At 46.8% G+C, this 15,355-nt stretch overlaps 1 protein-coding gene across 1 annotated transcript; it reads left to right on the plus strand.

The window, feature by feature from the left end:
* The first annotated feature begins 1,139 nt into the window (after positions 1 to 1,139).
* On the plus strand, positions 1,140 to 15,035 carry EMP1 (epithelial membrane protein 1). Its single transcript, XM_033058133.2, has 5 exons — positions 1,140 to 1,392; positions 11,854 to 11,970; positions 12,376 to 12,478; positions 12,583 to 12,723; positions 13,328 to 15,035. The coding sequence occupies exons 2-5, from the start codon at positions 11,893 to 11,895 to the stop codon at positions 13,489 to 13,491; spliced, it is 486 nt and encodes a 161-aa protein (XP_032914024.1). The 5' UTR covers positions 1,140 to 1,392; positions 11,854 to 11,892; the 3' UTR covers positions 13,492 to 15,035.
* The last annotated feature ends 320 nt before the right edge of the window (positions 15,036 to 15,355 follow it).

The following is a 15,355-nucleotide window of genomic DNA, read 5'->3' on the forward strand; positions in this document are numbered from 1 at the left end:
ACGGGTACTAAACACAGTTAGGCTTGTATTATCCTTGTGGAAAAAAGACTGTCTTTCCATCAGTGGAAAAATTCCCACGGGATTGTCTTTGCCAACCATATGTGTCATCTTTACTGCTGTTTTATCCATAGCTCTTTTTTTTTAAAAGGTTGTTATAGTCTAAAATTAGACCAGACACATATCAATAACACCAGACAGAAGGAATAATCTGAAAACCAGTAAAATCTTTTAATCTGTGTAGATTTCAAATAGAACCAGCTTCATTTTTCAAATAAAGGCAATCCAATATCATCCTCATTAAAGTGGGAAAGGCCTTTGCCAGGTATTTTGTCAGTATCTGCTTATCTCTTGCTGGGCCTTGCAAAGGCAGGGTTGATTCCCTGCAGTAGCAGACTGCCAACTCTATCACAGTATGGATCATATTTTAACAGGGATGCTTTCTGACAAACTTCTTCCCCTTTCACCCACATCTCAAGCACATCACTATTCGGTCTTGCCTGTAGCATCTAAGACACATCTAACTCCACCAGCCAATTCTCAGCAAATATAAAGGATCTATTTTTAGAAGTCTTTAAGATGGCAAGAAATGCTGACCTCAGAAAACTGTGGATATCAAGGCCCTTATTTCTTCTTCCCTGCCCGTTTTCTCTGTGGAAGCAAACCACCACTATCTGGCCAAATTGCTCCAGAGTCCCCACCAGGCCAGAGCTGCATTTTGAGCATATATATCTATATATATATATAAATATCATATATATCCTTGATGTATTCCCAGAAGTCTCGTCCATGCTAACCTCACAGGTCCGATGTGAGTTCCCCCGAGCTGCCAGCCTCAGTGACTTCTCTCCATGCAGCCCGGAGGGGATGCAGTGACTCACCCAGCCTCGGGATCCCCCCTGCCAACCCACTGTTTGTTTGAGTGATTTTATTGTTGAAGCCCTGTTGCCACATTTGTAACTATACTTTTTTTTTTTTTTTATGACAACCAGAAGTTCAGTTTTATAAACAGATGCTGTTGTGGGCCTCTCTTACTCAGCTGGATCAGCGTCAGCCTTTTTCCAGGCTGCGGTCTCTGTGCTGCACACTGAGTCACAGGCAGCCCTGCACAGATTTCTTTGAATCGCTGGTTTCCTCCCAGAGACTCTTGACACCCTGCCAACAAAACAGGGCGTAGCTCATTAATTTTTTTTTTTCCTTCTTCTCTTTAAAGGCAGTCTGATTCATAGTAACTCCTTTAAAACAGAGTGGAAAGACACCACCCTCCCACACCACCGGAGGAAACTTAAACCAGCACCAGGTCACTCCCCTTCACTCCAGCTCTGCGCTCCAGGACACCGGCACTGCAGCACAGCACTCTCCTTCCAGAGGTGCAGCACCAGCCCAGCCCACACGGTAAGAGCTGTTCTTGAAAATCCTCACAACTTTTCTCCCTCAGAGCCTGCTCCCCTCTCCTGGGAGAACCAGTCTGCCTTTCTCCTCTGCCCCTTCACTTCTCTTCATCTTGGCACTCGAGCTGGCTATGGCACACACTTTTATTTTCACCTTTTGCTGTGAAATCCAGTTGTGGTACGGGCTGGGTTGTGCCCTGGTTGCAGCCTCGAAGTGCTGGCAGCAGCAATGTTATTTTCAGCTCCAGGACACGTGGAGCCAGGGTGCAGGCACAGGGTGCCCAGCTTGGGCTCACGCTCAGGAGCTGCTGTGTGCTTTTGGCGTAGCATTATTGGGCAAATGTGGGAAAATGCCGGCTTGGAATTAAGGCTGCAGGCTCAGTTTTTCTGGCGTGCAAATATTTCTGCTTGTCTCTCTCCCCTCCATAATTAGCTTGCCAAGCTCTAATTTAAAACAATAGCAGTCATTCCAAGTGAAGACTGAGAGGCCCCAAAGGTGCAGACTCTGGGGTGCAATGGAAAGAATCTCTCTTATTCTTTTTCTGGGGGTTCTGGCTCCTGAGGCTGAAGCCAAGCCCCAGTTCTTGAGCAAAGCCACGTGAAGAGATGTGTGGTACACCTTCTTTGGCAGCACAGACACTGGAGTGGGGAGCACTGCCAGGTGAAGTGGGGTGGAATTGCTAGAAGCACCATGGTCTGCTGGTAGGGTGTGTGTCAAGGAGGTAGAGACACTGATGGGAAGTGTGGGATTGCAGAGACTGGCAACTTTCCCTCTTCACCTCCCTTTTGCCGCGCAACCTCCCCCTCTTTCTTTCCCTCCTCTTCTTCACCATTTCTACTGTTTCATCTGTCTGCTATGGTTTGTATCCTGTGGTCAAATCTGAATTATTTTTGAGGTCTGAGAAAGGGAGTGCAGCAAAGCCAGTTTGTTGGCACCACGCTGGTTCCTGTTGCAGGAACTCAGCCCGCCCCTGCACAGTTTTAAGGGTTTGAAAGAGACTGAGCAGTATTTAGCCGAATACAGTCAGGAATGGGTGGGGCTCAGGCTGGAAATGTGAATAATTTCTATATGAATGAACTAGAAGCTGAGCTGACCGTAACTTTTTTGAAAAATGATGGATTTTGTGAATTTTCATGTCCCCTCTGTCCCTGTTGCCTGTAGCAACAGTAATGCAGTGGTGCCTTCTGACTGAGAAATAAATGTGCTGGAGTGGTGGGAAAACTGACTGAGACAGCAAGTGTTCCCAGGGCAGTCAGAAACCAGAATGGGAAGAAAGCATTTTTGAAAGTTGTCATTTAATACGAATAACAATTAAATCATATTGATATTAAAAAAAATGCTGTGGCCATGGAACAACTATCACTCAGAAGCTTCAAATTCCTCAAGGCACCTCTAAGAGCAGATTTGCCCAGAAACTGCCCACTTGACATTTCTGGATGTAGTGGGATTCTTTTCTGAGCAAACACTCGAGAGAGGTGGGCTCGAAGAGTGTGAAAACTTGGAGCCCATGAGCTGCTGTTCCTATGATAACAGGGGCTTGAGCCAGCCAAATGCCTCCACCCAGTGCACCTGGGGACTGTGAGCATTGAGAGGGTAAGGGCCTGAAGGCAGCTTATTTCTATTTGCTCCCTTGGGGATTAGCGTGTGAAAAGGATCAGAAGGGAGGGACCTTACACTGTGGTGGCTGGGAGCAGCCCCTGAAATGCAGCTCCTTGGTGGGAGGCTCTGCACACCCCTGAGGAATTCCTGCCAGAAGGCTCTGTGGAGGCTCCCCCAGCTGTGACTAACGAGGCAAACACATGACACATGCTCTGAGCCATTCATCCCGGCTGCCCTGTGAGAGCAGGGATCTCCACTGGGCACACGCCATCCCCAGGGAGATGTCTGACAGCTACGCAGCGAGCCACACCCAAGGACACAGTAATGCAGGAATGACGTGGGATCGTGGACAAGCACCAAGTTTTGGAGTGGGTGCCTCCGCTGCAGGGCTGCTAGAGCTCCCCCAGTGAGACCCTGCTGAGGACACAGAGCCCTGGGCTTGGAAAACCAGCCCTTCTGGCTTAGCCAGTGGTCTTTCAGTTTTGCAGTGTGGGAGCGATGCAAATGCGCGCAGGAATTACTGTTTGGTGGTCTGGGGTGGAGCAGAGCTTGTATTTTGAAACAGTTCTGGGAGATCTGCTGATAATAGCCAGCATGTTTTTGGTAAAAGACCCACCTCAGGGCCTTGCTTATGATGAGATTGGGGAGATTTGCTGCAATCTAATGCACTAATTCGTCACCCTCCCAGCCGCAAGGCTCACACATGGCACTCAGCCTGTGCCTGCTTCTGGTTCCTCAGAGCAAGCAAAAGTGGGAGAGAGTCTGCTTCCATAGCCCTGCCTGCTCCCATGGGGCTTCATGGGCCCCAAAATCCCCAGCTGGCTGCTGGGACACCCCTCCCTTGGCATGTTTCCCCTTGCTCACCCCCCAGTTCACTTAGTGCTCCCTTCGCTAAGTGCTGCATGGATGGCAAAGGAGGAGACACCTGATGCTGGGCTGGAATTTGCCCTCACGTGCTCAAGTGCTCTGTAAGGCAAGAAAAAGCACTACTAGACCCCTTTGATCTCAACAGGCTCCTGTGCCTGTACCTTTCAATAGGGAAGTGACAGCACTGTCACCCAGCACAACAGAAGGCAGGCTGCAAGGCATGGCACTCCTAATTTTTTTCCTTCCTTCTGTTTTCCAACAAAAAATTAATGAGATGAAACTAAAAGATGAGATTTATTTACCCTTCCTTCAAGGCAGGGAGAAGTAAGAGGCCTGGAGCTGCTATTTTACTCCTCTGAAAGGGAGGGCGAGAGAGGGGATTTCCAATCTTCACATCTGAAGATGGATGCTTTATACTTCATTGGTCTTTTCCACTGAGGCAAAGCAGCATTCACAGAAAAGGAGGCTCTTCTCCATGGCCCTGCCAAGGCTGAAAACTAACACATAGCCACAGTGCTGCAATAGTGGCAGTGAACAAATGTGCTGAAGCACATCTCAATTATGCCTGTATTGATCTTCTGTCAGGGCCAGTCCACACCCAGTCATCCCACAGCATGACACAGGGCGTAGCACTGCACAGAAGGAAATCTGGAGGGCCTCTTAAGCTGCTTTCTGCCACTACACTGCAGGGAGAGCAGCAAAGCAGCACATCTCAGGGCTGCCATCTGGAGTGTGATTTCTTCAAACCCTGCTGGGAGAGTTTTGGAAAGTACCTCCTTAGCTAGAACAGCTTGACCATGAACAAAGGAAACTCTGGCCAAATTTGAAGCTTCATGCACCCTGCTCCTCCTCAACTGTTTTCAGGAGGGCAGAGAGTATATGGAAGGTGCTCTCTTGTTAAGACCAAATATAGCCCATGCCTTGTCATAGAAGGGAGGGACACGTTAGGACAACACAGCTCCAGAACCCACATTGCCTGAGGGAGTGACGAGTTTGCCAAGATCATAATTAAGATCTATCCCCTTTACCCTGTGAAAACCAGTCTGTAAAAGAGGCATGGGGAGACACCCATGGTGAGAGCCCAGGGACAGATCGGGGCTAGGTCATCCCCAGTCCTGCAGGAAGTGCACTGATCTCTCAGCACTGGAGTGGCTGACACAGGTGAGCCGTGACTCATGCTGAAGGCTTAGCTCTTGTGTTGTGGGGCCACCTGGCAATATGTTTGTATTTGAGGAAATCCAGGGTGAGGACCTTTGTTGTCCTTTTGCCCTCGCAGGGCAGAGTCTGCTGAACGATAGGAGTTGTGAAAGCAACTGCCACGACTGGGTCCATTGTCCACATTCTTCTCATTCCAGAGAGATACTGTCCCTGTATTGGCTCCAGCAAGCCTCTGGGAAGGATAGTGGTAGCCATGGGAGCAACAGGGGAGAGCTATAAAATGCTCAGAGCCTGGAGTGGGCTGGTGAGAGGATTGCTGAAGACCAGATCCAGCAATGTGGACCACTGCTGGAGGAGAGCTGGGCACATCACCGGCTGTGACAGCCTAGGCAGCTGAGCCAGCCTGCCTGCTAACTGGCCACCAGTGGCTGCAACTGGGCCAGCGTGGTGGCCCTCAGCAGGGGAGCTCCTGATGTCTCCAAAGCCACATATAACATGAAACAGCTCATACCATACTGATCACAGGTGTAAGGAGCCCTCTGAGAGCCAGAGGAGGTGTGTTACATCACGACCACCTTTATCCCACCCTGCGCAGAGCACTGACCAGCTCCAGGCTACACAGCATCCTCCTGTGTCTGCTTCATACACATGCTCCCCCCAGTTCATCACTTGTGCACTTCGGTTGAAAGAAAGAGCTTTCACACAATTTTGCATTTGAATCTTGCACAGTCTTTTCCCAGATGGCTGGCAGGAGCAAAGGCACCCTGAAAGCAGCCTGACCCAAAAGATGGGACTCTTTAGATATCTGAGTCACACTGACCTCAGTGTCTCGTAGGCTGTACTGGCATGTTCAGAGGTTTTGCAATTTTAAGAGACAGACACACTATAAGATACAACTTCTGTTTTAGAGTTACACTCCATAAAAAGAAAAAAAAAAGGAATATCTAGACAAAACCGTCTATGTAAATCATAGGACTGCAGTTTTAACCCAAAAATGCAGCCAAAAGTACAGCTGATGTGGGCTTTACAGTCCTTCAACCTCTGTCTCAGGGCAGTTGCAAAGAGGAAAAGCAGGAAGCCCCAGCAGAACTGATCTGTGTTCTTTTGCTCATACCCCTCTGTAATCTGAGCTTTCCTGTCAGAGCTGTCAGATAGTTTCTCCCGCTGCCAGTGCGGCACAGATAGATCCGTGCACCCGTGAAGAAGCTGTGCACACACACAGACACACACACAGAGTTCACAGGGAGCCCACAGCCACACACTCCCATTCACAGAGGGAGCCCCACGGAGCTGCAGATGCACACTCCTGCACACAACACCTCAACACCCAGACTGTCAGTCCTCCCACATGTTTCTCGCCTATCTTGGGATCTTGTTGGAGCTCCTGCCAGCAGCTCTGGTGTCTAATTTACCCACCCAGTGCTCTGAGGGGTAAGAGTTCTCTGCATGGCCCCTGTGCAGGTGCAGAGGGACGCCCCTGTGCAGGTGCAGAGGGACACCTCTGTGCCTCCCTTAGCTCTGGGGTCCCCTTCCCCAGCCCTCCCTCTGCCCATCAGTCCCAGCCCTTCCTTGGCGTGCGGGTGTCAGGAGTGACAGTGTTTTCTCCAGCAGTGGCTGCTGGCTGCCTGCCAGGCCCAGGCAGCTGCCGCTTCCCTTTCCGACTACCGAGCAAGCATTGGAGTTTCAGTTGATGTTGTCACATGGCTGAGCGCTCAAGGGTGGTTTCTTCTGGAGAAAATGCCAATTTCTCACTGTCTGCCCTAGGAATTCTGATATTTTCCCCACTCTCATATGAATCATGAGCATGAGAGCTGGAAAACCCTTATGTGTCATCTTTTGTGACTCCCCTCTGCATCTTTCCATGAGTGGAGGTTCATCACCAAGGGTAGATTCTTGAGGAATTTGTCAGATCCCATAAGAAATTTTTCACATGCTGGTGTTGCACCACTCCCTTGGGAAGGCAATTCCACTGATCTCTTGGAGTCCATTCTGCCAGGAAATGCTTCACAAGAACCGAACAAAATCTTCCATTAACTTATTTTCAGCTGTAGTCCCTCAGGTCTACACTTCCCTTTTGGTTGACATCAATCTGCTGGTTTTACAACCTTGCTGTACCCGTGTGGTCATCACAGCCACTGCCCATATGTACGTGAAATCTCACTGGCATAAACCAGAGGCTCCGAAGGTCTCCGTGTGCCCACGCCCAGCCCTCCTCCCACACATGTGAAATCTCTTCCCAGAGGCACTAGCCTACTCATCCACATGTCTATAAAAAGCATCTGACTTGTAAATTGAGTCAGGCTGGTCTGTCAAAACCAGGCTGTCAACAGCAGTGCTGACATACAGTAGTTTGTAAAAGTCTGGAGTCAGCAAGGACTCTGGATTCATCAGGATCTGAAGCAAGAGGCAGAGCAAAGGGTGAAAGCAAAAGGATTCTTCCCTGTTGCTTAAAGTTGTCATGAGCTTTCCAATAGCAATGTGACATGTCCAAAGTCATCATGGCACCAAAATACCAGAGAGATATTCACATCTTTGCATCCTGGCCAATGACTCTGGGCACAACGAGGACTGATGCTCATAGCTCACAGAGGGACAAGGTGTGCAGTTGTAGTAGTCCAGTATGCAGTGATGCCTTCAGCTCAGTCAAACTCTACAAATTCTGCAGGTTTATCTCACACTGAGGTTTCCCTTACTAAAGGACCTTCAGCTTTAGCTTCAGTTTCAGAGAAACTCACTTTGAAAGGAGTCAGAGGTCGGCAGTGTGCACAGGCAGTGCGATTTAGATGTCCTCTGCTCCCTGAACACTCTAGAGAGCTACAGGATATTGGCTGGGTTCTCACCTCAGCCAGCATCTCTCACAGTATACCTCACCAACTCAGCTTGGGAGAGGCAGTCCCAGCAGGGACCTCAGTTCAGACAGGAAGATCGAAGTCAGATGAACTACATCCATTAAGGAATACTTGAGATCTGAAATACTTCAAATTTAGTTGAGAGTGCCCTGATTTTTACCCGAAACAACCCATTGTTCCTGCAGAAATATCCTGTACACTCACCCTCTAGTCTTTTCACTGCAATGCACTCTGTCAGAAGCAAAGGACCTCTACCTAATCTGGCTTACCCTCTTGAGTAACTCACTCCCTGTATTTAAGAAACTATACCACTGGCCTTTATCATATCTCCAAGTGGCACTTCACATTCCATCCTGATCCTTTTCTAAGAAGCAGACGAGGGGCAAGGACTCACTTCTCCATACTGCCCTCAGACAGAAGGATCCAAAACACTTAAGTAGACAGAGGGGTGATATGGATGGCAACAATCTGCCTGCATGAGAAGTCTTTCTCTTAGTTTTTAATAGATAGTACCAGCCTGCTTGAACTGGGGTGCAGCAGAGCTGTGTGTTGTTCCCCAGTATGTGTACTCCTGCATGGTCAGAGAAACAGTCTCTACACAGCTAAGAGTCTGTCATGCTTATCTGCAGGTTTTTTTGTACTGAAGGATTCTATGGTGTTTCTTATTCGTGCTTATTGTTGGTGTGTTTTGTTATTTCTCTTCATCCATCACCCCATGAAAAGGAAAGTCAGTCCACTGTTATCAGCACATTATCTTCTCTTGGCTCATGCTGGCTCTTCAGCAGGTGCATGACCACTTCCCCACCAGCCTGCCCTACCTCAGTAGTCCTTCTACTTTTATGTCTCATTCCTTTATTTCTTGGCTTAGTTGGGGTCTCTCCTCTGAAAGATGCTTGGGGAAGACTCACAAGTTGTTTGCTTGACTGGCTCTTGAGAAGCAGTCCTAAAACTGACAGTGTCCTGAGCACTTAATCTTTCAGGGTTAAATTACTGTGGGGTTTGAGAACTTTGGGGTGAGTCAGTGGAAAAAACTGGCAGCTCTAGGAAGGCTAAGACTGACTCATAGCCCAAGAAGAGCCTGAGGAACTCCAAATGCAGCTGCAGCTTAGGTAGGAGAATGGAAGAAAAGGCATTTGCATGCAATTTTGTCCTATTGCTCCAGCAATGTGACCCCACCCTGTACTGGAGAAAGATGTCTCACACTGAACAAATGGAAACGATATCCTGTCAGTCCCCAATGCTCTGCCAATTTCTGTGTCTAATGGGAGGAAAAGTCCACGCCATAGCATCAGAGACAGAAGTGAATCTATTTCAGTGCCGTTCCTTCACCCACGGCTCCTCTGGGATTGTTCTCTCGTGTTTTATTTAACAGGCAGAGAGATGAAGAAGGGAGAAAGCAGATGAATACAGAGGGAGGCTTGTGCTTTAACTCACAAAGAATCAAAACTAAGCTGTGAGCACATATCCCCTGGGGGAGTTTGCATTTGATAGCGTGTGTATTCAGGGAGAGGTGCTGACGTTCTGAGGAAGTAGGTGCACTGAGAGCACCTGAACTAACACTGCTCTCCTGCAGTGCTAGAACAGGCAGAAAAGGCAAAAGGAATAAAGGATTTCAGCTTTTTCTTAGAATATTGGTCAAAGTCCTGGGCATGGGTTCATGATTTTGGGGATTTTTTTACATTGTAAAGTAACATTTATCCATCATTTTCATTTCTGAATGCAAACAAAAGATGCATTAAAAAGGGCTGTTCTAGTCCTTAGGATGTCGTGAAAGTAGGTTTTTAATCTTTCAAGTAGAAAGCTTTGTTTGAAGGTCCTAAAAAATAATAAGGAAAAAAAAGCACTGAATGAGATTTTAAAGAGGCCATGGAAAAATACATCCATCTAAGAAAGAAGAAAGTGTACCCACTGTTCAGTAAAGGCAAATTTCAGAGCAGGCAAATTTATCAGAGTTTGGTTTATGCTTGCCAGTACCCTATAGTGTCAAGAGCACTTGTTACAGTTTGTGTAGGAGCCAAGGTAACCAAAAAAATAATGAGAAGTAGTCAAAGGGACAGGAAGATTTGACTGAAGAGTTTGCTGCAGATATGTCACTTAGTCATGGCAACAGCAAGAGTTTCTCAGTTTGAGTTGCAGTGGTGATATTGGTATCAGTTGCCATCCAGCATTTTGAAACGCTCATTCCTTTTACAATCAGTGGAAAGAAGGGGTTTAACTCTTAGGTCAAGTATGTTCATGTGGTAGCCTGCATAAACTGTTGAGGGTTTTAGCAGTGCTGAAATCACAAGTGACTGTCACTACAGACAGGAGAGGTCACAGTGACCAGGCCAAATCAAGATCCAGAGCATGAGTTTGCTAGGACACCTCAAAGCAGACAAGCAAGTCTGGCCTGCACTCAGCAAGTCAGGGCTTAACATCTCCAGAGGGTTCTCCAGGTGAAGGAAACCTCACAGTAGACAAGATTTGCTGAGGAGATGGGACTAGCCCAAACCTAATCTGTTTTACTGAAGAGTAGCATTGTTTGGATGGGAGCAGTGACCTAACAACTGGTTCCTTGAGATCCTAAACTCAAGGAATTCTTCCTGGCCACCAGCTATTGCTGAACTGGTCAAAGTGCCCCTGGAGAAGCCTGCCTACCCACTGTAGTTTGGGAAACTGTATACAAAGCCAGGAACAGCTGCAGCATTTTACAGTAATGCACTCCCACTCATGTCCACAATGAGAGGAAAGACAGTAGTGGAGTAGGTGGAGTCATCAAGTAAAAAAGACACATGAATGGGACTTCACAAAGCCTTTTGTCACAGTTTGTGTGAAAGACATCATAAAATATAAGTGTGTTGTTTCATGACAGTGTTACCACACCCTGTACAAATGGTGACAGCATCAGACCTTACCTGAGTCACCTGGACCAAAATAATTTGACAGCTAACATTAATCACATACTTGATACAGCTCTTCAATCCTAGCACTATTGAGGGAAAGAGCAACACAGCCCTGTCAAACTTTCTAGGAAGTTTACTGGCCCCAGAGTGGACTCAGTAAATGTTTCTGCCTGAAACACTTGATCTGTGTGAATTGTCTGCACTCATTCTCACAGCTTGGATTTGTTCCTTGTATTTGGTGTTTTCAGGTAAGAAGCCATCAGTCTTGACAAACCATGTCATGCAAGCTTTCTAAAGCACATTCCCCTGTCTTTCCAGTCACATGTTCATCAATGACAGGAAATCTTTAGAAAAGAAGTAAAAGTTTGCAGGGTACAGAGGCAAAAATCTCCAAAACAAACCAAAGAGGAATTTGCATTACAAAATAATCTTATTGCAATTATAAAGTAACCTGCATGCCTCAGGTTTTAAAAGGGAAAAGGCAGTTTTCATTGGAAACCTGGGCATCTTCCCCCACTCCAGAAAACATCATGGTATTTCTTTTCTGGTTACTCCCCTCTTCACTTTAAGGAGCAGTCTACTGAGTAGTGGCCACTTCTCTGGCTCACTCTCCACATCTATTCAACAGCTGAGGCACCAGGGAGATCTCAGTCCCCCATTCCTTATCACCTGTCTGTGACCCAGACCAGCTGGGAAAGGCTGAGACACCAGAGCAGAACAGGGAGAGAAAAATCTTTTCTGACCTCTGTGAATCCTATGGACAGAAACTTCTCTTCCTAGAATGTAGGCCTGGAATATGGCATTTTCACTTTACACTAACACACATCAATTTAAGCAACCTGTGTATATATTCAGGCTATTTTTAAAATGCCTCCAAGTTATCTACCCATGTTCTACATCTCCTCCCATATTGGTTCCTTAATCTTTAGGGTCTCTTTAACCTCTTGACCAGATTTTCACAGAGCTTTTAGTAGTTTTTTTTTGGTGAGTCCACATTTCCAGAGTGAGCCTAAGGTCAGCCTGGGATTTTGCGTGTAAACAAAGCTTATGGTAATGCTGTTCTTTGACTCAGCCCTTCATGTCCTCCCTCTGTTCTTGTTCTCCCTCAGAGCTCTCTGTTCGGTGACACCACCTAGAAGAGACCCAAGATGTTGGTGCTACTGGCTGGTATCTTTGTGGTTCACATCGCCACTGTCATCATGCTCTTTGTCTCCACCATTGCCAACGTAAGTAGACTGCCCTGGACAGGACATGGCTGTCACCTCCTGCAGCAGCAGCCAGCTCAGATACGGCTGGCAGGTGGACAGGGGTGGGTGCTCGGGTGAAGAACATCCACTCGCGGTCACCGGGATGGGTGATGGGTGCGTTCAGGGGGCAGGAAGGCAGCCGGGGTGGTACAGGGGGTACAGGAGGCAGCTCTGCCTGTCACCTCCCCAGACCCCAGAGCCAGCAGCACCTCCACGCCCCTCATCAGGGAGACTGAAAGTCGGGGAGGTAGCAGTGCCAGCCTTGGCGGGGCCAGGCTGTTCCCACCAGCACATATCCCATGCCAAGGGGAAGTCTGGGCTGAGGGGGACCCCTGGTGGCAAAGCTTTCCTGCCCCTTGACACAACCGTTCTGTCCTGTTTCAGGTTTGGATGGTGGGTTCCTCCAACTATGCAACAATCTCAACAGGACTCTGGCTGCTGTGCAACAGGACCTGCACTCAGCTGCCAGTCACCAGTCAAGATGAGGGTGAGTTACATCTGCATTTTCATCCTGGTGAATCACAGGACGTTGATGAGCACTGCCAAGACTGAGTCCTGACCTTCTTCCATCTATTCTCTGTGTTTTGACAGCTTCCCTTAAAGCTGTGCAAGCCTTTATGATCCTCTCGATCATTTTCTCCGTCGTGGCGCTCATCCTGTTCATTATCCAGCTGTTCACCCTGGAAAAAGGCAAACGTTTCTACATGACCGGAGCCGTCATGCTGGTTTGCTGTGAGTATGCACCTGCACACCCTGCCGTGCCTCTGACTGTGTCCCACTGCCTCTGTGAACACAAGTAACCACATATGGTCACCAGGGGAGGTTGTCAACCAGCTATATGCTTCCAGTGGCCCGATTTTTGTTACAAAACAAAACACTGGGGAACTGGAAAGTGTTGGGTTGGGATTTTTTTTGCTGTATATCATGGAAGTATTTCCAGATTTTCATTAGGAAGTCCCAGTGGGTTTTGCAAAATACCTTTGAAAGACAACAAAAAGGATTAAAGCGTTTTGAGGGAGCAGAGGAATAAACAGTTAGACAGCTACTGCACATGGGATTCAACATGTAGCACCAAACTGTCGTCATATCTTATTACTGATTTCCTCCTAACAAAGGTTTATTCCTCATGGCACCCACTAAACAAGCCCCAAGTGTCTTATGTCATCACAGCTGCAAGAGAAATCCTCCACAAATAAGCCTAATGGGCAGCAGCTCCTCTCTCGTATGGCACAAGACATGCATTACAATCTCAGGGGACAGCAGTACTTCAGAAGTCTTGCTGCAATGCTGGTTTCTGTGTGTTTTCCAACTCTATTTTCCCTCTTTCTTCCTACAGGGATGTGCATTCTGATTGCAGTCTCCATTTACACAGCTCGGTTCACAGGCATGGTGCCGTTCTCCACAAATCCTCACCATGGCTACTGCTTCATATTGGCCTGGATCTGCTTTTGCTTCAGTTTCATCATCGGCATCCTCTACCTTGTTCTTAGGAAAAAATAAGGCTGATGGGTGTTCAGGGGAGAGGGTTGGCTACTGGGAGTGGGGAAGAATTACTCTGCTGAGAGAACTGTTGGGCCAATAGACACAAACAGCCACCATCATCACCACTGCCACCACAGAAAAATCACTAACAAAGCTAGAATCCTCAGAAACTCCTTCATCAAAGAGAGGGAGAAACAACTCCTACTGATCTAGCACTTCTGGGGCTAGAAATCTGCAAGTGACCCAGACAGCTCTTCTCCTTTTCTGCAATGTTGTGCCATACCTTCACAAACCTTCAAGCTCAGCAGTGATGACTAAAGGGCACCACAAAAACAAGGGCTATATAATTTTCCCTTCCTAGAGCCCTTCTCACTTACATTTGAGTGTGCCTTGTGGGTTGGGCAGTGAGGATTATGACCCCTTTATTTATCCATTGATACAAATGGGATGGGCCTTTTGTTACATTTTATATATATACATATATATATATATATATGCACATAAGTGAACATTAAAGACATTAAATTGGTAAAAATTGGATTTATTTTTTATTAAAATATCTACAAAAATAAGGCAGCAAATTTTTTTGCTGTTCTGTCTTCTATTTGATATTCCCATGATTGAATAAGATACAAGTAGGAATGGCAAATATACAGTCATGGATGATGGAGGGAGCGAGAGACACAGAGAGAGAAAGACAGAGAAAGAGAGAGAGGGAAAGTGTAGGGGTGAAAATACACAGGGGTTCTTAATTACAGAGGATGCAGTTGCTCAGTGGTACACGTGCAGAAAGGGATCCATCTGGATGTGTGTCTACACTAAAATAATCTTCTGTTCAACTCCAGAACATGGTAACAGCCCTGTTACATCACAGATCCTTACTGAGACATGTCCTTATCTGTCAGCAGGGCTTTTTTCCCCTTTTTTATGGTATATAATATTAATTGAGTGCCCCACCTTGTGACAAAGCTCATCTCAAAAGCAGGTAATGGTTAGCAGAGGAAATTTTTTCCCTAATGAGAGATCAGGAGAGATGAAGCAGGGCTTGCGAGTTTTGCTCCTTGCTGCACAGCCTTAGGCCAGCCACTTAACCCAGTGCTTTTCATCTGCCAAATTCTTCCATAAAACTAGCTACCTCCCAGGGTTGCTGAGAGTTTCTGAGTCCACTCTGTAACACAAGATCCCCATGTGAAAGGCTGGCATATGAAAGTTAGGCATTGGTACTGCTGCAACCCACACATTTCTGTTAGTTTGAAGAATCTCAGTCACAAGAGGCAGTTGCAAGAGACGAGGTCAAAATTTCCTGTGACTCCATTCACAACTTAAAGGTGGAGAGTATAAAAAACCATGTTAGTGCAGACTGTGCATGGATGCTATTTACCTCTCTCTCTCTTTCTGTTACATTTTCTTCTTACGTAGACTTTATCATTTGGTGGATATATTCTAGTACTGTATGTTGGTGTTTCATTAACAAAGGTTATTTCATATATAGTCATTGTAAATATTTTGAAATGCATATTTTTAACTTTGTGGGTATAAAAATAAAATCTGATTCCCTTTATAATAAAGAGTTTTGTTCTGTTGGTGTTTTTTGGGGGGGTTTCTTCCCATTAGTGTTTCAGGTATTTGTTAGCAGAAGTATTTGCTGTTCTTACTGAATCACAGCCTGCCTCTTTAAGACAATGCAGGACTACCATGTTCTCTTGCATGCCGGAATATGAGATTTCCTGTTCTGGAGGGAAGAAGGAAGCAGAATCACTCTCAGAGATCCTGTTTCAGGCTGCCTGCAAGCTCAGGCAGACAGTGTGAGCAGTGGTGTCACTCAGTCTCAGCTCCAGGCTTTGCTTCACACCCAGAAAAGTTGGAAACATACACTGTCACT

The sequence above is a fragment of the Catharus ustulatus genome, chromosome 4 (genome assembly GCF_009819885.2).
Source record: "Catharus ustulatus isolate bCatUst1 chromosome 4, bCatUst1.pri.v2, whole genome shotgun sequence".
Classification (NCBI taxonomy): Eukaryota; Metazoa; Chordata; class Aves; order Passeriformes; family Turdidae; genus Catharus; species Catharus ustulatus.